General features: G+C 40.9%; 1 protein-coding gene across 1 annotated transcript in view; it reads right to left on the bottom strand.

Moving 5' to 3' along the window:
* Positions 1-25,842, bottom strand: part of nhlrc2 (NHL repeat containing 2) — a 104,684-nt gene that overhangs the window by 17,640 nt on the left and 61,202 nt on the right. Inside the window, exons 6-8 of the mRNA XM_078564698.1 lie at positions 11,799-11,892; positions 8,083-8,311; positions 588-710 (exon numbers count right to left, since the gene is read on the bottom strand). Coding sequence (XP_078420824.1) covers positions 588-710; positions 8,083-8,311; positions 11,799-11,892 — 446 coding nt within the window. The remainder of the gene's footprint in view (positions 1-587; positions 711-8,082; positions 8,312-11,798; positions 11,893-25,842) is intronic.

Genomic DNA, 25,842 nt, shown 5'->3' on the forward strand with positions numbered 1-25,842 from the left:
CCTTTAACATTTTTAAAAACAACCCTTTTTTTCATAATGTATCTACAAAAATGTTTGCAACATTTAAAACACAAATTGTGAACATTTACAAGATACTTGTGAATGCAATATTAGGTGATAAAAAGGGCTTTTAATTTTTTTTAGTTCTTTAATGCAGAGTTTTAAATCATAGACAGTCACTTATAAATACACATTTCATGATAATTTGTCCAAAAGGTATTAAAGCCTATTTAATTTGCTCTCTTTCTTAAGATCATGAATTAGGTATTCGCCTTTCCTTTCTGCCTGGTGCTAATACTGTTTCCCTATTGTATCAGAAATGCTTCTTGAAAATGTACATTTTCAGTGAAAGCATACATTCCAGTAAGAGATATATTACGTTTAGGCTTATCTTCCATTTTGTAGATAAAGTTGAATGAAATATTTTGATATCAAATAGACATTGTTCCCATTTATAAACCACTAAATTAGTTGATCTGTTCTAACCCAACTATCTTAATTACAGCTAAACTTACTTATAGAGTTTGAAAACCAGTATCTGAAATAAAATAAATTTGGATTTACATTTGGACAAAAAGAACACTTACTTTGTGATTATAGGAATCTGCTACATACAACAGACCTCTCTTTTCATTCCAAGCCACTCCAAGGGGGTGCTGCAACTTTGCATTTATTCCTATACCATCCAGGTCTCCAAAAGCAAATAGATTCTGAAAAATTTAAAGAAGTCTCTAATTTATTACAAGACAGTTAATGGTTTGAAATTGATTGAAAAGATCTGGACTTCGTGCTACCCATTTTACATGTTCAAAATAGACGCAACAAAGCCCAACTGGGACAAACAAGGATGTGTGAAAATTGGCTGATCCAAAATTAGGTCAGAACATTTTTCAGGCAGCTGCCTAGAATAAGCTTTGGGGCCTATGCATATGCAGGGGACCCCTCTGGAAATTGAGCTGTCCTGAGTCGGGCAAAAAACGTGGGCCTCTTCAGGATTTTCCAGGTGTAAATGCAGCCTAGTCAGTGAACGTGAACAAAATGGAAGTTTTTTTATTAAAAGAGTCAAGTAGAAACATAGGAAAACCTATGTTTCTTCCTGCCCCAAGGAATTCCTGATAGCCACTGCTGAGGACAATTGGCTCTCCTCCTGCTGTCCTCCATGCCCCATTCCTCAACTTCCTGGTACTTACCAGCAAGGCATCATTTTTGGAGATGGACCAGTTGCCTGTGGAGGCTGATTAATCAAATTATTGAAATGATGTCCAAGGTTCAATTTTTGACCAATTCTGAATTATATTTTAATATTTATTAGCTCCTCTGTCCCTTTTTTATTTGGGCCTCCCTTGCAATTGGGGGCAAACAATAAAGGTAATCGAAACTAAATAACAAATAGTGCAAGTGTGTGTCTTGGGATACTTCCTTTAAATTGTCTTTCTTCATTGCTTTAAAATAAACTATGTATTCAACTATCAAACCACATATACCAAATTTTGTTCTAAGCTTAAGAGAGAAGTACTTTTCAAAAGTATTTACTTACAAAATTATCCACTAAGAACACATTACTAGGCTTGATATCTTAGTGATATGCTTAACATAATTTTCCATCCATTACCTGAAATAGACCTGAGCAATGCTTCTCCATTACCAAATGTATGACTGGGAACTGTACCAAGTGTGAAACATTAACAGCATGCTTTAAGATAAACTTTTCACACCACTTTAGCATGACAGTAAAAAGCAAGTATCACTGAACCATTGTAATCAATATTCTAGACCTCCAGAAGAGGCAACTAGACAGCAATTGTAATCATATCAGGCCACTTTTAGCATTGATTTTGAAACAACTTGCATCAAGCCAAAAAGAACACTTATACCATTCTAATCTCGTAGGGTCAAGATGAAAGCATCTGAAGAAATTGAGCCAAGGTTGCTGACTGAAAAAACATTTATCTTAATCTTAAAAGATCTTCAACTTTTTTTTCAAACCTGACAGTAGAGCCATGTTAACTACACTTTAGATGTTCTTTATAGAAGTTTAATTTTATTTATTATATAATCAGTATATCTATAACTATAATCAAGATAGCAATGTTTGGAACTTACTGGGTGTAATATCACTATGAATTGTAATGGAAATATGGTATGAACAAACTGAAATTGAAAAGATTGTCAGAACTATTGAATATTAACATTTAAATAACTACTCACCATATTTAGTTGTTAAGCTATAAAATAAAAGAAAGCCCAAGGATTCTGAAGAAACTCAATAAACAAATGTACATACTTAGCCAATTAACTTAGCTCTTAACAGTTTATTAATTATTTTTAAAAGTGAAATCCTCAGTATACTTTATACTTTAGGAAAGGTTAGAATGTGGAGTTCCCTGCAATGGGTGGAGCCCATAAACCCTTAAAAGGAAATTAGATAGTTACTTGAATATTCAAGCAGATCAGATGGATTAGACTAGATGGATCAATTAGAATTCAATACTGGCATGGACTTGATGGGTCAAATAGCCAGTTTTTGTGCTATAACATGATGGGTGGAATTTTATGCTGACGGGATTTTACGGGTCCGTCGAAGTCAATGGACTTTTGAGTGGCTTGCTGCATTTTACAGCCCGTGACTGGGCCATAAAATTCTGCCAGATGAGTTACAGTATTTACCAATTTACTCAGCTTCACCTTTGATCTTACAAACACAAAGCCATAACAGCGGGTTAACTTGCAGAGACACATTCTCAGCTAGCTCCACTATTTATCTGGGCTTGCTGTAGCTGCAGATTAAGCTAGTAGGCAACATGATTCCTTGAGAAAAGTGAAACTCAAAACAATTTGCAACGGAAAGAAAAGGATACAGCCTGGTAACTGCCTTACTAACGTGCACCCCTGGAGCTCAAATAAGGTCTGGCAAAGAGATCATTTTAAGCACAAGAATCTTACAATCACAAATTCATGGGTTCAAAACATTGTGACACAGTGATGCACATGGCCAAATTCAAATTTCAAGTTGCAGCTAACTGGTGGAGGAAAGGACTGACCTGAGAGACAGTGCCTTTCATTAATCTGTACACTATAGTGTATCATCCTACTGGATTTTCCACTAAAGAAGGATTGTAAACCAAGTTAGTTGCCAAATTGACTGTGCAAAGCAATTAAAAAAATAACTCAAATCTAGCGCTTATGTGACGAGTAATACAATATTATATTCCAAGAACATCGTCATGGTTTCAACATCCAGGATGAGGCTCTTTTATTTAGCTTTGCAAGCTTTCAAACTTTGTCAGATGCCTTGACAATTACCTATTTGGTTATTCTTAGCCAAATGACACCAGATTGAGCCACTTCGGTTATCCGTCTATATTGGAACACCTGATAGGAATTATGTTTAATGCAAGAAGTCCAAAGGCTAGATTTTCCTTGGCCAGTAAGAGATTATTGAGTGCATATTGTTTCCTCCACCTTAAGTGTGTGAATTTATCCAGGGCATTAAATAAAGGCACAATATAACCCTTTGCTCCAACAAAACATCAGATATTTATTGGCAACTCAGTCAATGTCTGTAGAGGCAGAAGTTGCAGCAAAGACAATCAAGCTGCCACAGAGACCATCTTGATAACCCAAATTATTGAAGACGAGAAAAGGCCATGTCAATGTGAATAATCCAATCTTGATACTTGATCTTGTACATAATCTACTTGTCATGACTTCTGTAGCCTGGTGAGTTCTGCCAGATCTGCACAAGAAGGAATCTCTCCTTGCTTATGTACTTCACAACTATGTCAACATCTGTCTAGACTCATACTGAATTTGAAATGTTCCATGAACATCCTTTTTCCAAGGGAGAAATCTGTCATCAAGAGAGGTGAGACAAAAGTTACATATGCAGCTTACAGTTTGCATTTTGCTTGAAATAACCTCATGATGTCAATGCACAGGGCCAATAGACATGTAACACCAATCACTGAACAAGTAATTCAGATGCAGTGGTGATTTGAAGTGTATAGTATTGTGTGCTTGAAATATATCTCCAATATTTTGCATGAATCTTGTTTCTTTCCCTCAAGTTACCCTGAAATGTTCTAATGGACGCCAAACTAGCCAAGAAGTCAGAAAGCAGATAGGTATGAAGGATTACTTCTGTTCTGTGTGTGGCTGGGATTTATCTTGATTTATGAAGAAGTCCAACTTCTCTAAAAGGCCAAGTTACTTAAAGCAAAAAAAGCATGAATGTTGAAATAATGAATTTGAAATAATGACATAAAATGCTGGAAATATACAGATCAATCCATCAGCATCTGAAAGGCTTCGCCACACACATTAACCTGCCTCTTAGATGCTAATGGAAGACCTTTTCGGTGCTCCAGCACTTTCTCTTTGCAAGCAAAGTTCAGCTGCCCATGTATGCAACTTCCTGATAAGGGGCTCTGGTTAGCCAATTGCCTAAATACGGGTAAATGCAGATGTCTTAGCTTGTAAAATGTGTATAGACAGTCAAGACTGCTGCTGCCGATTGAAAAAAGGAACTTAAGGGGAATGAGTTCAGAACAAGACATCAACCACAATAGAATGGAAGGCAATTACTGTGGCAGTGCATAACTGTAAATTTCTTAAAATGGATAAGGGTCCTATGTAACTGCTTCCTCTATGGGAACTTAAGGGGAATGAGTTCAGAACAAGACATCAACTACAATAGAATGGAAGGCAATTACTGTGGCAGTGCATAACTGTAAATTTCTTAAAAGGGATAAGGGTCCTATGTAACTGCTTCCTCTATGGGCTGTAGGCCATATAAAGCTGTTTTGAAAAGTGGTATACCGACTGTTTGAATCCTTAAGAGGATGAATGCTCCTTTTTAGTGCTGGGGCTAGTGTGCTGCAAGCTTTATGCTGAAGCTTTTACAGCATTTTAAATTCCTATGTTTCCACTTTAGCAAAGATACTTGTAATTTATGCAGGGCCAGGCACAAGGAGGCAGCCAGGGTCAACACGGTGTTCACTGCCCACAAGATGTGGAAGAGATGCAGAAAGTGACTGCATACCTTAAGGAAGCTGCCACAGTATGCATATCCAGCAGTACTAATTGCCAATTTCCATGTGTGCATGTTACATTAAATTGCCACACAGCCTGTTTATTGCTGGCCTATTACCAAGCCCTCACATAATCTTACAGATCTTTTTGTCTGATCACACGTACATGAAAGTGTACACACTTGCATCATTGAAGGACATCACATATGAAAGCATGGGGTATGGTCTCATAACGTGCTGCCATTTTTTTATGCAAGCAGAGAAGTAGTCTTGACATATTATAGACTGAAGGAGCAAATGAACAATGAAATACTAGGCCTGGACTAATAATCCAAAAATGAGTTCAAATCTCACCATGGCAGCTGGGGAATTTAGAGTCAGTTGATTAAATTAATATAAAGTAAAAAGCTTGCATCAGTAAGGGTGACCATATAACTACCGGATTGCTGTAAAAATTCATCTCATTCACTAATAACTATCTGTCCTTCCTAGTCTATTCTATACGCGACTCCAGACCCACAGTAATGTGGTTGGCTCCAAACAGCCCTCTGAAATGGCCTAGCAAACTACTCAGTTGTCAAAGCGACAGCTCACCATCTTCTCAAGGGCAGTGAGGGTAGGTAATAATTGCTGGCCTAACTAGCGATGCCCATATCTCATGAATGAATAAAAAAAGCTACAGCATTTTATTTTTAATTTATTCATGCCTATTATAGACTGCATTTGAATTATCAATGGTACTTGGCATTGAATGTTTTTGCTGAATGAGCTATACAAATACTACAATCGCATTTTTAAAATCTTGCATTATTTTTGAAGGCAGAGTAATTTCTGTTTCCAAACTTTTCAATACTATAGCAACAGCCAAGTCAGAACATAACAAGCTGGTGAAATTTCCTCCTTATTTTTACAATCATAGTGATCTTAAGAGTTTCAAATGTGTAAAACTTTTGTCTGTCTTAGTTTTGTCTGTAGTCATTAACATTTTTTTTAAAGAGAATATCCTTTCAAGCTAAGTGGCAATTAGTAACTTTTTGGAGATCCGATAATATTTACCAAGTAACAGTATATAAAACAAAGGTAAAGCCTTTGCATATACAAAACTATGACAGAAAGGTGATGTATGAAAATTTTATTAACTGTATAATTGCATATCCGATTCCTGTAGTGGCTAAGTGGAATACTCTCCTGCTTGTTTCAGCTGTGGCTCAGTTCATAGCACCCTTGCCTTTGAATCAGAGGGTTGTGGGTTCATGTCCCACTCCTGGAAACCAAGAACTGTGATTGTACTCGAAAGAGTTGCAATCTGTGACTGTTGGTAACTCGAAAGAGTTTCCTGCAATAGTTGGCACTGACAATCAATCTTGTCAGGATACTGCTTCCTCACCAAAATAAGCTGAGCTGATGTTGTAGTTTGCTTGATAGTACTTTGGGCTGGACACTCACCTGTTTCTTACTTATAACTTGGTCTTTAACTATAATTTCAAAATAATTTTCTGTCTTTGCTAGGTTGTGCAGACACTGAGCTCTTTCTTGGTTCACATGTGCCACAGTCCAAGTACCAACAGATTGGATCACAATGAGACTCCAGGTTGACCACATCATTTGACCACAGCAAAGCCTAAGTGAAAAGTTTAACTTCCAGCCAATTACTCAAATGGACCTTCAGTCCCTCAGCCCAGTTCACATTTCTCAAGGAAAACATTTTCAGGGATTCACAACGCCATACAGACACGTCTAACAGCCAGCATTATCTTAATAACAGCAGTAAACTCTTAAATGCTGGAGTTTAAACAATTTTGGTTGGAAAATCCAGATTTGAGAGAGTAAAAGTAACCATTTTATTCAGGATTGTTTTAAATTTTCATGAGTTTCTTGCATTTACCAGTAAATTTTCATTCGCGAAAACTTAAGATGGCGCTTCAAACCAACTTCCCAAAATATTTTCAGCAATTTCACTGCCTAAATAACTCTTTTATGTAATTAGTAGAATTTTTCACTATTCATGTTTGGTTTGGATGTCCATAGTAGTTACTGATTGGTAGTTTATAAACTCTTTTTCCTGCTTTTGATTTGCATATTCCCTACCTGTGCAAATGTGATTTGCTGCTCATTTATGAATAAGCTGCATTTATAAAATGCCACATCCAACATGTGACATAATAGACATGGACAATAGACAAGCTAGATGCAAACTTTAATAAATAGATATGTACATACATCATAGTGCACATCAATGTTAAAATGCACATTTTAAATCTTGTCTACATTCAGAAAGTGTTATTAAATTAAGTGACCAATCTCTTTATTATAGTTGCTTTCTAAACATAAAGGCTTTGATTAAGGCTCACTTATCACACTCTATAAAAGACTGCTAGAAAGTCAAATAAATGCTGACTGGGAACTATAGTATAATTTTACATACTAAATCCAGTCGTAGAAGATGTGGCTGTATTTTCTCTGGTACACTGCAACATTCTTAACAATTTCTATCAGCCCTTTCTACTCCTAATCTGAACACTTAAAATCAGAAATTGAATAGCATAATGTGGTTTGATAAAATACGATACCACATAGTTATTACATGTTTGAACAACCCATTTCATCACAACATTCTTGTAGCTAACATAGAAAAGAAAGTAAACACACACAAATCAATCCATTTTGAAAAAATTTAACTGGGCTTACTACTGCTACATTTCTTCCTCGGTGTGTTAAAGTGCAATTCAGGTCAAAACAGCTACCTGAAGGATGAAATGTGGCAAAGCAAATCTTTTGGGCCCCAGTAACCATCCATTTCTGACCACTGAAATTTTTTAATAATTTGCTGGTCACGAGCCAAAATAGTGATAGAAAATATATGGTGCAACTGAATGTCTCTAAGATTTTACTTCTTTCAACCAACTGCTAACATGCATGTTTACGTTCTGAAATGTTGCTGCTATGGATGCATTTCATTTCTATAACTGGATTTAGTATAAGTAATAGATTGTATCATTGGAGATACAGAATTTACTCAACCAAACCTAATTTTAGGTTTAATCTTACTTACCAGAGGATCCCTTTCTCCTCCCACCAGGTTTTTTACAGCACCATCCTTCAGTGATACAGAGCGGATTGTGCTGCTCTCACTGTCAGCAACAAAAAGGCTGTTCCGTCTCGCAGGAGCTACAGACAAACCTGATGGTTGAGCAAATCCTGCTTTGTGAGGATAGGAATTGTTTCGGTTTTCTTCATTACCACTCCCAGCAAAACGAATGCACGTTCTTTTCTTGCACTCGCTAGGAGAAACAAGCAAATTAATACACACATCTGTAACACTAACATAAACTTTACAGTTATACTTTGTTAACTGTAAATTTTCTTAAAAAAATGAAAATATTTTAGAATTTTTTTCCCTAGAGAAATTATGTAGGTAAACCAAGATATGCAAGTACTACGGCAATACTTGAATTGGACCAACAGTTCAGTGGTTATGAATTTCTCAATATGGTCCAGTTCAAATTATAAACAGCATGTTCTCTTCCAAATAATTGGACTCTGTTCACATAGAACAACATATCAGTTTGTTCCTCACACATGCACCACCATTTTGGAAGCTATATTAACCACATTTTCACAGGCTTGTGTCACTGCCTGGAATGTGCCTGGGCAGATTGGCAGCAGCCAGAGAGCTATGTGGCTGCTTTCAGATTTTATTTTTGGTTTGGGTTCCCTAGTGGTTTATAGGGGTGGAGAAAAGCTGCATCTGAGTTCCCCAGTTGTAAAGAGTTCTGGCCTGAACTTTTTAAAATCTTGATTTGTACCATACCATATTCAACTGTTTTGAATGTAAGGTCAAAGCAGATCTGAATGTAATCTGGGCACATTAAACAACAATATCCATTGACAATTTCAATAGACAACAAAGAACACTAACTCCTTAAATACTTCTGTGAGAAAAGCATGTACAAGCCTCATGTCATATTCTTTTGTTTCTAGAAATTAACAGGTGTGATTGCGTATACCAAAAAACCCTACACTTCATTTCCCTAAATGCTGGATGACAAAGACCTGTAATTTCCAGTACTCCCTGAATAAAAATATATAGAAAGCTAGATAACTGATTTAAGGAGTACATAGCACATTTTCCAGTTGGCATACTGGCGCAATGCATATGCCGGGATTTTCTGGCCCTGCCAGAATGCGGTGGGCCAGCCAAAGGTCCACTGATATTTGGTGGGACCGGAAGATCCCAGTAGTGGGTGGGGCCAGAAAAGCCCAGCCATAATTTCAGACGATATTTTAGTAGACCCAAAACTCTTCCTCCTTCCACTCGTCTAGGTCAAGGAGTAGACACTGGGGCCAGAATTTGCTGTCAAAATAACTATGAGGTTAATGGTGCTCACTGCTATTTATGCACAAATGGCTCCATTTGTTATTCAACATGGATAACCTATGTTGTTGGTCGAGATGCGCTGCTCCGCTGTTACCCTCAAGAAACTTGCCTCATGCTATCTGCCTCATCATTGAAAGGTGTGAAGTTGCTGTATTTGCATGGTTGCTAGATCTAATCTCAACACAGAAAGTTAAATCTTGTCCATTCCAATCTAAATGCCTTTTTAACAACTTGTCAAATGTTAAATACTGCCAATCAAGCTCTCTGGCACTGAAAATCAATTATAAAATCAATTATTATAAATTTGGAGTCTTATTCATTCAGGTATTAATTGTTGTTGGAGATTTTAAAAACAGCTTTTTAAACAACTTTTCCATTCTGTATTAACACAATCTTTCTTTGCTTGATATGATGTTGAATTCAGTCACTTCTCAGTCCTTGCATTGTTGATATCACAACACTTCAATATGATTTAGACAAGCTGAGTGAGTGGGCAAATGCATGGAAGATGCAGTATAATGTGGATAAGTGTGAGGTTATCCACTTTGGTAGCAAAAACAGGAAGGCAGATTATTATCTGAATGGCTTTAAATTGAGAGAGGGGAATGTGCAATGAGACCTGGGTGTCCTCGTACACCAGTAGCTGAAGGTAAGCAAGCAGGTGCAGCAGGCAGTAAAGAAGGCAAATGGTATGTTGGCCTTCATAGCGAGAGGATTCAAGTACAGGAGCAGGGATGTCTTGCTGTAATTATACAAGGCCTTGGTGAGACCACACTTGGAATACTGTGTGCAGCTTTGGTCTCCTTATCTGAGGAAGGATGTTCTTGCTATAGAGGGATGGAGCGAAGGTTTACCAGACTGATTCCTGGGATGGTGGGACTGACATATGAGAAGAGATTGAATCAGCTAGGATTATATTCACTGGAGTTCAGAAGAATGAGGGGGGATCTCATAGAAACCTATAAAATTCTAACAGGACTAGGCAGGGTAGATGTAGGAAGGATGTTCCGATGGTGGGGGAGTCCAGAACCAGGGATCACAGTCTGAGGATACAGGGTAGACCGTTTAGGACTGAGATGAGGAGAAATTTCTTCACCCAGAGAGTGGTGAGCTTGTGCAATTCACTACCACAGAAAGTAGTTGAGGCCAAAACATTGTATGTTTTCAAGAAGGAGTTGTGTATAGCTCCTGGGGCGAAAGGGATCAAAGGATATGGGGAGAAAGTGGGAGTAGTCTATTGAGTTGGATGATCGGTCATGATCATGATGAATGGCGTGGCAGGCTCGAAGGGCTGAATGGCCTACTCCTGCTCCTATTTTCTATGTTTCTACGATTGGTCAAGGTGATAACAACGTTGCTTGCTGTGTTTACTCAGGTCCCAGGTGCCTAACTTCCTTTCCTGTGATATTATCAGCTTGCGCTTTCAGTAACTTGCTACGTAAAAAATTTAAAAGCATAAATGTGCAAGAGCAAGACTAACTAACAGTAGATGCCATTGAATTCACTCCTACAGCAAATTATGGCTCAGAAATTTAAACTGTATGGATTGTTTCCACTAGGACATGCTTGTGAAGCTTTGTTTACATTTACTGATATTTGGCAGATATAAATAGACTCTACACCAATTAACCCCTTCCTTATATAATAGCTGAAATAATCTAGATAAGAACAGTCCTTGGCAGTGTTCCAGGTTTCATCTAGCTACAAAGAAGTAATTTTTCAAATGTATCCATGGTTTCAATCACAAAATAATTTCAAATGTTATTTCAGGCAACACTTAAAAAGCAGTAAAATCTTTATTTTTTTAATGGATATTAAGGATAGAGGAGTACCATCCTCAATCAAACGGACCACTGGTCCAAGAGGACAGGTTGTCTGCCTTCCTGAACATAATCCTTTTCGTATTGTTAGGTGCCTAACACTGTTGAAAACACAACTTAAGCTATGCTGTTTTCCTAATCTTAAAATTACAAAATACAGATACACCTCAGTGCCACAATTGGAGAATGCTGCAAGGGAGCAGGGCATTCATTGATGAACATATCATTTATTCTTAGATCTGAATTGAAAACATGATAAACTAAAATTAAAAGTACTACTTAAAAGTGCATTCTTAGGGGATTTAAAGGACCAACCACCTTATCATCTGGTTTGCTATGGAATAAAAATCAGACAGGGTCTATAAAGGACATGCAATCATTGCCTGGCAGAGTGCTTCCCAGGAGATGATGACATAAATCCATGCCAATGGGCCAATTTTAAGCCATAAATGAAGGTTTTGCGAGTTAACTCAGTTTGAGAAAACCTGCAGAAGTACTCTCAAATATCCAGCAAAACATCTCTCTCTATATAAAGAATGGTGTTATAAAACATAATCAACAATTACTTACATTCCTCTTGGGAGTTTTCCATCTTCTAGAAAAATGGCCCATATCTGATGAGTACCTGCCATTGCGATATACAGAAGATTATCTTCAGTACTGCCTGCAATAGAAGAGTTTAAATAATAAGAATGAGAGATAATCTCTTTGAAACATATTAAAATCTTAAGAGGACTCAACAGGGTAGATATTGAGAGGTTGGTTACCCTGGGTGGAGTCTAAACTAGGAATCATAGCGCTGGATTTTCATGGAATTGGGAAGACACTGCAAACCTTTAAATATAGCAGGCGAGACCTGGATGCAGAAGTCCCACCCTATTTCTGACAGATCCCATTTTTGCTGGCAGGGGGAAGGGGGAAGCGCATGTTTCACACAGGAGGGTCATTTGAAATTAGTGCCGAGTTGAAACAGACCCCATTTTGGCAGTTCCAAGGGCCTTAACCCACAATGTGGGAGTCACAAATTTATGGAGTAGATGTAAACCCACATGAAGGGCAGATAAGACCTGTAAGTGTCATGATCTATAATTATTTTTTAAAATATCCTGCTCTTTAAACAGGACAATACAGTTTTAGTGAGAGGTAAAAACAACCCCTCTGCAAGGCTGCTTTGATTGACAGGCAATCTAGTATAGGTTAGGAAAAAACATTGCCATCTTTGCCTACAGTTTCAATAGAGATTTTTGTTGACCACTCCCAAGGGTTATGCCATTATGAATGCTCGCCTGAGTTTCAAATGCTACAATTAACTCAGCGGGGCTTCCGAGTTCACAGTTTGACTGACAGCTCAAAGAGGATATTAAGAATACACCATTCTGCATGGCACTTGGACAACAACGATTAAAGGATTACCTGTCTTCAATGTGGAGTCTGAATAGAATTTTTTTTTAAACTGAAAAAAAGAGACATGTCTAAGCTTTTTGTCTTGCACTCATCAGGACCCTTGAAAGAAAACCAATGTAAGATGGAAAGCAACAATTTATACTGTATGTGAAGAGAGTGCTGATTGGTTGGCAAATGGCATTGCCTCGGAGAATTCACCACTGTTTTCCCCCTTATTTGGTATTCTTGCGAGTGTCCTGATGAGGGCAAGACAAAAAGCTTAGATATGTCTCTTTTTTCAACAATACTCAAGTTCTGTACTACCAAACAACCAATTGTCTTTTTTTATATAATAGAGATTAACTACTTGAGGAGATTTAAAAGGTTTGAATGGGTTTCATGAATGGTATCTACCCACCCACCACCCCCCCCCCCCCATCACTATTAAGTGTGTAGTGACAGCTGTATTAGATTGTTAGAAGTTTATTTCTTTTCACTTTCACATGGCCTCTGAAGTCTGGCCATGGTGGACACTGGGTGATTGGCATGGAGGGGCCATGGGTTGGAGTCCAGAGGCTGAGAACTGAGGGCTAGAAGGCCTAACAACTTCTAAAACAATTGGTACAAAGTTCCAGAGAACTGAGGCGGACCTTTTAACCAGCAATCTACTTGACATCACCTATCTATCACAGTGGCATTTCTTCATTACAGTAGGGGTAGGAGTGCCAACTGCACAGTCGTCATGCTGGTGAAATCCCGTCTTTGTACTGAGGACAACATTCATCTTGTTGTGTGGCATTGCCACCATGTAAATAGATGCTGCAATGGGATAGATTCAGAACAGACCTAGTAGCTCAAAACTGGGCATCTATGATGCACTGTGGTTTATTTGCAGCAACAGAAATGTATCTATTGCAATCTGTAACCTTCAAACCAGGGATCAACTCTGGTTCAGTGATAATTTTGAAGAGCGTGCCAGCAGTAGCATGGGGGATACTACATGCTAAACAGCAGTAACAGCACAATATAGACATAACTGTATATACATAACCAAAGGATCAGATCAAAGCTCAGCAGTTCTGTCACAGCCAGTTATGAATGGTGGTGAAGAATTATAAAACTAAGGAGAGGAGGCTCCAGAAATATCCCATCCTTAAAGATGGCAGAGCCCAGCATGAGAGTATAAAAGACATGGCAACTCTCATAAGAACTAGGAGCAGGAGTAGGCAATTCAGCCCCTCGAGCCTGCCCCGCCAATCAATATGATCATGGCTGATCTCATTTCGGTCTCAACTTCAATTTCCCGCCCCCTCCCCATAACCTTTCAACCCATTACTAATTAAAAATCTGTCTATCTCCTCCCTAAATTTATTCAGCGTAATGGCATCCACTGCACTGAGGTAGTGAATTCCACAGATTCACAATCCTCTGAGAAAAGTAACTCCTCCTCATCTCTGATTTAAATCTACCACCCCTTAACCTAAAACTATGGCCTCTCATTTTAGAATGCCCCACAAGGGGAAACATCCGCTCCACGTCTATTTTGTCTATCCCCATTAGCGTCTTATATACCTCAATTAGATCTCCTCTCATTCTTCTAAACTCTAGCGAGTATAGGCCTAAACTGCTCAATCTCTCCTCATAAGACAAGCCCTGCATCTCTGGAATCAATCTAGTGAACCTCCTCCTAGCCGCCTCCAATGCAACTACTTCCTTCCTCAAGTAAGGGGACTAAAACTGTGCACAGTACTCCAGGTGCGATCTTACCAATGCCTTGTACAGTTGCAACAGCACTTCTCTATTTTTATACTCTATTCCTTTAACAATAAATGCCAAAATTCTAGTTGCCTTCCTTATTACCTGCTGTACCTGTATACTAGCTTTCAGCAATTCATGCACGATGACACCCAGATCCCTCTGCACTGAAGCATTCTGAAGTTTCTCTCCATTTAAATAATAAGTCGCCTTTTTATTCTTCCGACCAAAATGGATAACCTCACACTTATCCACGTTAAAACTCCATATGGCAAATTTTGGCCCATTCACCTAACCTGTCCATATCCATTTGTAAATTTCTTATTTCTTTATTGCAACTTACTTTCCCACCTATTTTGGTGTCATCTGCAAATTTAGCTATAGTACCTTCTATCCCTGAATCCAAGTCATTAATAAAGATTGTAAATTGTTGAGGCCCCAAGGACCGAACCCTGTGGCACCCCACTAGTAATAGTTTGCCATCCAGAAAAAGACCCATTTATCTCAACTCTCTGCTTTCTGTTGGTTAGCCAATCCTCTATCCAAGCTAAAATATTACCCCTAATTCCGTGTGATCTTATCTTGTGTACTAATCTTTTGTGCGGCACCTTATCAAAGGCCTTCTGGAAGTCCAGATATACTACATCTACAGGACCTCCGTTACCCACTTTGCTTGTCACATCTTCAAATAACTCTAGCAAATTAGTCAAACACGATTTACTCTTCATAAAACCATGCTGACTCTGATGGATTGCATTCTGACTTCCCAAATGCCCCATTACTACTTCCTTAATAATGGATTCCAACAATTTCCCAACGACAGATGTTAAACTAACTGGTCTATAGTTTCCTACTTTCTGCCTCCCCACCCCTCCCCTTTTTTAATAAAGGCGTTATATTAGCATTTTTCCAATCCACTGGAACCTTTCCAAAATCCAGGGAATTTTGGAATATTATTACCAATGCATCCACTATCTCCGCTGCCACTTCCTTTAAGACCCTGGGATGTAAGCCATCAGGTCCTGGGGACTTGTCACCCTTTAATCCCAATAGTTTGCTCAGTACTTTTTCCCTAGTGATGGTGATTGTTCTAAGTTCCTCCTTCTCTATACCCTCTGCTCTACCTGTTACTACTGGGGCGGTACTAGTGTATTCCACTGTGAAAACTGAGGCAAAATACTGATTAAGCATCTCTGCCATTTCTGCATTACCCACTCTTAACTCCCCAGTCTCATCCTCCAAGGGACCAACTTTAGCTACTCTCCTTTTATATACTTGTAGAAGCTTTTGCTATCAGTTTTTACATTTTGCGCTAGTTTTCTTTCATAATTTACCGTTGCTCTTTTTATTATTTTTTTAGTAACCCTTTGTTGATCTTTAAAAGTTTCCCAATCTTCCAGCCTGCCACTGACCTTTGCAATTTGGTATGCCTTAGTTTTTGCCTTTATGTTATCTTTAACTTCCTTGCTTAGCCATGGATGCTTTTCCCCCCTCTTACCATCTTTCTTCCTCTTTGGAATATATTTTACTTGGGAGGAATTGAATATCTCCTTAAATATCTGCCACTGTTCATCAACTGTCCTACCTTGTAGTCTTCCTGTCCAGTCCACTAGGGCCAAATCTGCCCTCATACCTATGTAGTTACCTTTGTTTAACTCCAGAACACTAGTGTGGGACTCAAGTTTCTCGCTCTCAAACTGAACTTGAAATTTTAGCATGCTATGATCACTGTTCCCCAGAGGATCCTTTACTCTGAGATCATTAATTAATCCCATCTCATTACACAAAACCAAATCCAGAATAGCCTGCCCCCTGGCTGGTCCAAGAAACAATCTCTAATACACTCTATGAACTCCCCCTCGAGGCTACCCTTGCCAATTTGATTAGTCCAGTCATGAACAGATATTAATGTCTATAATGTTATTGGAAATTATTTTTTTAAAATAGAGTTCTAGTGGGGTCTGTGTCTATGTGCGTGTCTTAATTGGATTAAAGCCAGCTAGTCTGGGTGCTTTGATGTATAGTAGTTTTGAGATGGTAATTAGATAAACGTAAGGAGGCTAGAAGGCAAAGTGTAAATTTGTATTTGTTAACAGAAACCATTCAAGACTGCGGGTGAACTCTTACACCTAGCTAGAAGATGCCAAGCACTGTGGTTTTTTTTCAGCTTACTAATAAAATTGGTGGGATGAAAGGATATTATTGTTAGAAGAGGTAAAGTTAAAAGCCTAGTGATACCAAGGAAAATTTACATTCAAAGAGAAAGATATGTATAAAGGAGAAAGGAGATTGTGTGTAAGGGAGAGGCATTTTAAGATCCAACAAGTATGAAGCCTCCAGCTGGTAAGCCCCAAGCAGTCTGCAAGGACCCAGAGTTGAAAGAAACTCATTTTGAATGCGACTGTCCAAGGTGTGCTTTGCCACGTGTTTGTTTAAATCTATGAGATTTACTGTTGTCTTAACAGGGGTGTAACTGAAAGTCAGATTAATTAGGAGATTTTTGTAGTTATTATAGTAGTAATTTTGTAGATGTATGTATGTATTTACAATCTTTCTTGTATTAATAAATATTTAATTTAGTTTTATAAAAAAACCTCGAGACTCGGTGGTCTTATTACTACTGAATTCAAAGCCTGCATCTCGAAACATACAAATTGCAAAAATGGGTTATGACAGTTGTTTCAAGTTTCCCTCTAGAATTTGAACAACTCAGCCTTTACCATCGGCTGTGTCATAATAGCAACCATCTTCAGCTGGAAGTGCAGAGTTGATGATACATGTCAGCCTCTTCATGAGGAACCCATCATCACAGAAGCGAGTCTATAGCCAATTAGAATGACTCCTTGTAAAATCATTGTGTGGCTCCCCCCTACCACCCCGCGTCTTGGTAAAATAGCATCGGGGATGGGATGAGGCCCTTGAGTGATCATTAACTGGCCACTTAAGAGCCTTAATGGGCCCGAGGGGTGCCCACCACCCCCTTAAAATTTCATACAGGTTGGGGGGCAGACAAGTAGGTGGCAGGAAGGCCACACATTGGATTTCATGAGCCCACTGCCTTCAAAACTGCCAGCAGAGAGTGCAAAAAGTAGTCCTGTATCTTTTTTTTCCTTCCAACAGCTCAAACAATGATATTGGAAAGCAATGGCAAAATTGCATTTGGGATATCTTAAGACTTTTTTTAGTATTTCAACACATAATTCAAAAATACAACTCCTTTCATAATACTCATTCATCAATCCATAGCCAGAAAAAAAATTAAAATAACTTTCAACAGAAAGCATATGCCTGCAAAAGAAAATAATTTCAACACAAAGCAATTCTTATTTTGATTTCCCATAACATTTAAAATCGGTCTTTGGAAGAAATCCACAATGGGACAATTTTCAACCCTCTGCATGTTGGTTTTAGCTCCCAATTATTTTATGATGATGATAACTACGAACCCGATTGACAGAACTGGGGATTGGTATCCTGTTTTATCCTGAAAATTAATTGGAAATGCCACTTATCCTAGTATTCACTGTCAAAAAAAGGGTAAGGGTAAGAAGTCCCTACAACCACCACCCCCCCAACTTCTCTCCCCCCACCTTAAACCAGCTTATATTTCACCCCTCTCCTAATATTACTCAATTCTGTTGAAGGGTCATGAGGACTCGAAACGTCAACTTTTTTCTTCTCCGCTGTTGCTGCCAGACCTGCTGAGTTTTTCCAGGTAATTCTGTTTTTGTTTTTATTATTATAGTAAGGTAAGAAGTGTTCACAAGCATCACAAATATAGATACTGCCAAAAGAAGATCATCCTTCTGTAGGAACCAGACTTCCCCAGCTTCAAAAATGCATCTAGAATAATTTTGGAGAACATTCTAAGTGTCAATCATTTTTTGTGTGTCAAAATTCTTCCTAATATCAGTTTAAAATTTGACTTATACTAGTTTGTCTTTTTGTTGATGCTGTGCCTTAACTTGAAACGCAATGCTTCAGATTAGCTTTTTTATTCTACGTAGAATAATACAACATTTACAAGGTCAAAACTGAAGAGTTTTTCTAGTCTTTCCTAACATTAGGGATCCTCAAGGTCTTTCTTTGCACAGCTTCAGGGCTTGGTGTTTCCATTATGCTTTGGAGAAGGTACCTGAATACTGCACTGAAATGCATGTTGACCACACAGTGACAGCAAGGCAGTCTCAAAATTATAAAAGAAAGACTTGCATTGAGAGAGCACCTTTCATGACCTCAATGTCCCAAAACATTTCACAGCCAAAGTACTTCTGAGGTTTAGTCACTGCTGTGATGTAAAAATAGCCAATTTGTGCACAGCAAGCTTCCATAAATGTGTTGTGATAAGGACCAGATAAATCTGTTTAATTGATACTAAACATTGGCCAGGACACAGGGAGAACTCCCTTGATCTTGTTCAAAACAGTGCCAATGGATCTTATACATCCATCTGAAGGCCACAGGACAGTATCAGTGCAGGAATCCCCTGGTACTGCACTAGAGTGCCGTAATGTTGGTCCTAACTGAGGTTTTTCTGAGTATTACCCCACAAGGAATTTGTGCAACGTCTTCTTGCATTCTTTTGAAGTTGGCCCGTTTAATATTGCATATTTGAGCTTAGGCTTGCAGAATTAGTTTATTGCATCCCGTTATCATAATTGTTGCTTAAGGCTGCCATGACTTGCATTGCTGCCTGGATCACATTCTGCATGTTGTTGTAAGTAGTACACACGCCAAAATATTACCTAATAGAACATACTCAGTAGCAAAAATGTTATCTGTAAGAGGAAAACAATCATACAAGCATGCAGTTAGATTGAGTGGATTTTTGGTTGCCACAAGGGAATGTTTCAAACACAAAATTTCAGCAATTACAAACATTAAATATACAAATCACATACTGAAAAAATTAAATAGAAAAGTGTTGCCTATGGCCGATCTTCAGGATAACATTTTGTAAAATGATTTTCAAAGTTCAGTATGTTAGTTTTCAGCAATACAAGAGTCCTGTACTAATAAGCTGCACAAATTTAAACACGTTAATTTTATTTTAGAAATTATTAAAAAAGCTTAATTGTTGAACCGTTAGTCAAAGTATTCTATGATGCTAACTCTATAGCATTTGTCTATTCAGCAAGTAATGAGGATTAAAGATAAAATAACATCCAGTTTTGTTCAGACCTACAATACTTAACAAATAAACAGTTTTTGAAAAATTAGAATTTAAATCAATTGAACTAAGGAAATATTAAAACTTAAAGCTTACGGAATTAAACATAATGTAATCACTGGTTTCTGTATTTTAATTCAACCATGAAATCAGTGTGTTTCACATCAAGAGTCAGACCCAACGTCTGTTTAAAAATTAAATGAGAAGACAGGTCACACTAGATTTGCCCTGTTATCTCTACAGACAGGACTAAATGGCAACAGCTAAATAATACCTCATGAGTCAATCCATTAAAAATATACATGGCTGGTTTTGAATATTTACTAAGTAAACGACTAGTTGATTAGGTTTCACCAAGTTTAATGTTGACAAGTTTTTTCAGATACCCAACATTACAAGAGATCCTAAAAAAGATGCAAAAAACATAAGAAATAGGAGCTGGACTAGGCCATTTGAGCCTGCTCCACCATTCAACAAGATCATGACCTCTAAACTCCACCTTTCTGCACTATCTTGGTTTCCTCTACATTGGAGAGACCAAATGCAGACTGGGTGACCGCTTTGCAGAACACTTTCGGTCTGTCTGCAAGCATTACCCAGACCTCCCTGTCGCTTGCCATTTCAACACTCCACCCTGCTCTCATGCCCACACGTCCATCCTTGGCCTGCTGCATTGTTCCAGTGAAGCTCAACGCAAACTGGAGGAACAGCACCTCATCTTCCGACTAGGCACTTTACAGCCTTCCGGACTGAATATTGAGTTCAACAATTTTAGATCATGAACTGTCTCCTCCATCCCCACCCCCTTTCCGATCCCGCCACCCCCCCACCTTTTCCCAATAATTTATATAGATTTTTCTTTTCCCACCTATTTCCATTATTTTTAAATATATTTGCATCCATTGTTTTATCTCTACCTTTCAGCCTTTTTCGATTTCTTCACCGCACCCCACCCCCACTAGGGCGATCTGTACCTTGCTTGTCCTGCTTTCTACCCTTAATTAGCACATTCCTTAGATAATATCACCACCTTCAATACCTCTTTGTCCTTTTGTCTATAACATCTTTTGGTTATCTCCACCTATCACTGGCCCTCTATCCAGCTCTACTTGTCACACCCCCCATTAAACCAGCTTATATTTCACCTCTCTTCTATTTTTACTTAGTTCTGTTGAAGGGTCATTCGGACTCGAAACGTTAACTGTGTTCCTCTCCGCAGATGCTGCCAGACCTGCTGAGTTTTTCCAGGTATTTTTGTTTTTGTTTTGGATTTCCAGCATCCGCAGTTTTTTGCTTTTACCCTTTATCCCTTAATTCCTTTAGTACCCAGAAATCTATTGACTTCTCTCTTGAATATACTTATAATATGTGGCTAAATGCAAGCCTCCCAATACTGTTTATTTATCTTCAAATGCTTTAAAGTACTATTTTCAGAAACCGAAGGGCACACCTAGAAATACAGTTTAAAGCTAAATACTTGTGATATATCACACTAACAATAATTCATCCTACAAAAGCTAATTCTATATCAAGTGCTTGAGGAAAACATAGCGCAAATCTGGGACGATTCCGCCCAATAAGTGCGGTAGCGGGTTCAAAAAAGAACGTTTTACCCGCCGGCCACAAAGGTGGCTGTTCACACCACATCGCCCAATCACGCTTCATTAATCATGCATTCCCAGGAAACACACTGTTTTGATGGTGGGTAGGCTCTCATTTACCCACCACGTCATCACCTCACCGCTTCCTCATGCCGGGTGCCATATTTAAAGAGCGGTTGCAAGCACACCTCTCAGTGCTTCCAGCCCATGACTGCTGCATAAAAGACATGACCCTGAAAGGCAAGATGACTGCAGCCCCCTGATTCAGTGACATGTCCCTGGAACGCCTTATGGATGATTGGATGGAGTGGACATCACCGTGATGTCCTCTACTCCCACACTCTGGCCGCAGGAGGACCAGCAACATCACCAAATCAGCTTGGGAAGCAGTGGCAGTGGTGGTCAGTGCCAATGCCCTGCTAAAGACGACAGCCACCCAGTGCCGAAAAGAATGAATGATGTCCTCCGTTTCACCAGGGTAAGTCGCTCTTTTCATCACTCTCAACTCACACACTCACAAACCCATCATACATCCACAGGGATCTCACTCACTGCCAGTTCAAGGGACATCATCATTCACTCTTTCACATACGCCTTCATTATCCTCACCCATGGCACCACTCACCACCCACAGATGCCAGGCATCCTTATCATCTGGCCTGGCAGGCGTCCTGCTTACACTCTTTTCATCTGTCCTCATGCAGAACAGACTGGAAAACAAGAGGGAGAGGTTGCAGACAGGTGGAGGAATGCCTAACACCAAGGTCCTAACAGACTTTGAAAATAGAGTCATACAGCTGGCTGGCAAAGATCTGGACCGTTCCTGTGCTGACAGTGAGGTCGGCAGTGCTCAACCAAGTGAGGATCCAGCAATACAACATCCGTCAGACAACCTTGACATGAGTGATGTGTCCTGTTTCACAGGGCACTGCCATGCACTAATTATCTCTCTTGCTTTCACAGGCACATCTGGGAGTCCACGACCTAGGTCCTTGACTCAAGCCCTGAAGACACCTCAGAAGAGGAATCTGCTAAAACCCCAATTAAAGACCCATCACAGTGCTCAACCACACCCTCCACCATCACAGAGACATGCACCTTGGTGGGACCTAGTTCTAGGAGAGCCTCGGAGTCACAATCTGGTGTGCACATTGTACTGTCTGATCCACAGCAGGTGCAGCAGGGACTTCTCAGGCTTCTGGCACTTGGAGGACTGCTGGAGGCCAGAAATATGCCTAGTCTGAGTCAGATGACAAACCTCTGGACTTAGTCATACGTCATTTGCTGGAGCTGCAAAGGCAAGCCCGGTAACATCAGGAAGGGATGTCCACTGCACTCCTCAAATTGCAAGGCATGATGGAGGAGTCCGTTGACTTCAGTCTGAGGTGATGGCGCCAGCATGCCAATGCACGGAGGTCAACACCGGTACGATGGCGGCCGCCATGGAGACTTCGGTCCAGGATATCTGTCCAGCACTGCTGCATGGACTGAACTCCATCGCTAACAACATAGTTGGCCTCCAACAGTGTCAATGCAAGAGGGATGTGTGGCAGCTCGATCTCACTCCAGCTTCCCCTTCTCCTCAAGGAGACAGCCAGAGGCTCTCGGGCACCCATAGGGAGGAGGATCAGCAGGTGCACTGCCCCAGGCCATCTACCCAGGTGACTCTGGTAACGTTCAGCCCATATGAAACCCATCTTCCCGTGACCCCGGCAAATCCAGCTCCACAGGCTGAGGAGGGTGCCACTACCACACAGCAGGACCCTGAAGGCAGCTGAGGCCCTCCAGGTCATCACAGATAGAGTGTAACAGTCTGCAAGCTGCCTCCACCTCTGCTGTGGATATTGGGGGAGCGCCAAGATGTAGTGGCAGGATTAGGAAGGTTAAGAAGATGTAGTAGCACAGCCTGGGGCACTGGTATTAATCACATACATAACGTTCACTTAGTTAATAAACTCCCAATAAGGTCTCCTTGTCTACGGCTCTTTGTTCTGATGAGCAGCGTTTGTGTCACTCAGGTGTGAAACCTTGGTCCCTACACAAGATAAAGGCAGGTATCTCAGTCCAGGGCCTCTTCCCTGTGCTTTGTACAATCTTCCCAGCACACTGAAGGTGTGCCTTCACTGTCACTGGTCACATCATGCCTGCACCTCGATGGGGCTTATCACTGCTGTCAGGATGTTCTGGGCTGGTGGCGCAGAGTTCTGTCATTCTCTCTGTGTGCTCCCAGCACCTTTGAGGTGCAGCTGGCGCCTCATCTCATCAGCATCTGGTGACAGTGTGGTCCTGAAGGGTTCAGCTCACAAATGATACCATAGGATCAGGAGAAGTTCACGTTTCCCTGCTGCATCTCCACGGTATGACCCCGTTCACAGAGTGTAAGCAAGGTGCCATCAACCAGACAGGCGTCAGACATTCACATAAGCTATGTGAAGATCTATGGAGTGTCCCCACTGCATGTCATCATCCCCCTCCTGGAATGTAAGGACTATGGGCATCCACTGCATCTGCATGACAGGAACCTTATCAAAGGGTATGTGCGCTGCCATCAGCCAGACAGGAGTCAAATGTTCACGGAAGCAATGTGAGGATCTGTGGTGTCTCCTCGCTGCATGTTGTCACCATCTTCCACCAATCTAGCAGCTATGAGAGCCTCCTGAGCGCGCATGCCTCATCTGGCTAGTGCAATGACCTCATCGCCATCATTCTCGCCTTCATGGACTTCCTCACTCCCGTCAACATCCTCTTCATCGGAGGAGACGTGCAGCTCCTCCATTTCTCCTTAGCCAACTCTTCTTCCTGTTGCAGCACCAAGTTGTGAAGGGTGCAATAGACGATGATGATGCATGGCACCCTCTGTGGGCTGTATTGCAGGGCTCCACCAGACTGGCCCAGGCACTGGAACCTCATTTTCAACATTCCGATGGTATACTCCACCAAGGTGCATGTTGCAGCATGAACCTCATTGTACCTCCTCGCTGCTGCACTCTTAGGCCACAAGTGTCATCAGCCATGTCCTCTGAGGGTAACCCTCGTTTCTGAGGAGCCAATCCCGGCAGCCTCTGTGGACTCCGGAAGACGTCAGGGGCCTTAGGCCTACTGAGAACGTAGGAGTCATGGACACTCCCTTGGAACTATGCACAGGCCTGCAGGTTACGTTTGTGGTGGTCGCATACCAACTGAACATTCAGCGAATGGAAGCCCTTGTGATTGATGTAGTTAACCACTTGTTTCCACGGAGATTGGAGCGCTACATGAGTGCAGTCGATGGCACCCTCCACCTGTGGAAAATCTGAGATCTGGGCAAATCCCAATGCTTTTACATCCTGGCTTTCCTGTTCCCGGGCGAAATGTACAAAGTTGTGTGCCTTCGCGAAAATGGCGTCCGTGACCTCATAGGTGTATTTGTGTGTGGAGGCTTGCGATATCCCACAGAGATCACCTGTGCAGTCCTGAATGGAACCTTTCACAGCCACTGGCAACGGATGCCCTCCACGTCCCTGTGGCATCAAATCCTGCAGCAGGCAGATGTGACCAACCAGTTCTCTGGATATCTGCAGTCTTTGGCGACACTGGTTCTCGGTCACCTGCAGGAATGATAAGTGCCACCTGTAGACCCTGGGTCCAGCTAGGTGCTGACTAGCGACGGCTCACTGTGGTTCTTCAGTGGCATGCGCAGCAATCCCAGCTGCCCCTTTGTCCTGAGGGTGCTGCCCCTCCCTCTGCCTGCCAGGCACCTCCATTGATCTCTTCTCTTTCGTCTCCGCTTTCTATAAGCCATGGGACATACAGATAGGTCACCAGATGTACTTCTACTGCAGAGTGAAAGAGAGAGACATGTCGGTTAGCTTGGGTGTGCTAAGAACCTCTTCTTGCTCAAGTCTGAAGGCCCCTTAACGCATCCCAGAGAGTGCTGGCCATCACTTGGATGGCCAGAGTTTTGTGCGCTGCATGGCTGCCCGAAATCCCACCCACCTCCACCCCAATCCACCTGACTGATTGGTGGCAGCTTTGCCCGCTGGACTGCATGCTGTGCTCTCAGCTCAGGCACTCTCCTAACCCGCACTGCAAGGCTGTGCTGTTAACTTTAACGATGGGAGAGACTGGTCCAAACCTGAATGATGACATTGCAAGCGGCTGTGAACACCTCCACCAGTTACTGCTCCATGACCAGCTTTCGCAAGGAAATTGTAAAAGGTGCCCAGTTGTCCAATTGTTCTGCAGTCCACTAAAACGCTCATTAGTTTGCAATCTGTGCCCAATGGGTGAAAATCTCTGGAGCATTTGGTTGCACCTTCAGGCCTCTGCGATGCTTGACAGATAAGCTAGGGGTCCAATTCCAAGCATGTCAATGTGGCTGCACCTGAACTGTCTCAGCTGCGGAGGAATGGTCACTTTATACCAGGTTTCCCTAATGCATGGCCACTTCCCTCTCCCCCAAACCCCGCATGTGCTTCTGCATTACCATCAACCGCAGTGTAGCCCTTACCCTCCCACCCAACTTGCCCCAACTGCAGTGCAGCCCTTGCCCTGGCCCTGGCACTGCTGGGAAAACGTGACTTGCCTGTGCCCTTGCCTGAATGCGTGGCGCCTCAACCTGGAGGTCCAGCAGGCGGCTCACGAGCGCTGTGAAACGATACTGTGCACTCACCTCCGAACTCCCCTTGAAGTGCAGCTCGCCAGGTGCACGCCTTGTAATGCATGC

This window comes from Cetorhinus maximus, chromosome 20 (genome assembly GCF_964194155.1).
Source record: "Cetorhinus maximus chromosome 20, sCetMax3.hap1.1, whole genome shotgun sequence".
Taxonomy (NCBI): Eukaryota; Metazoa; Chordata; class Chondrichthyes; order Lamniformes; family Cetorhinidae; genus Cetorhinus; species Cetorhinus maximus.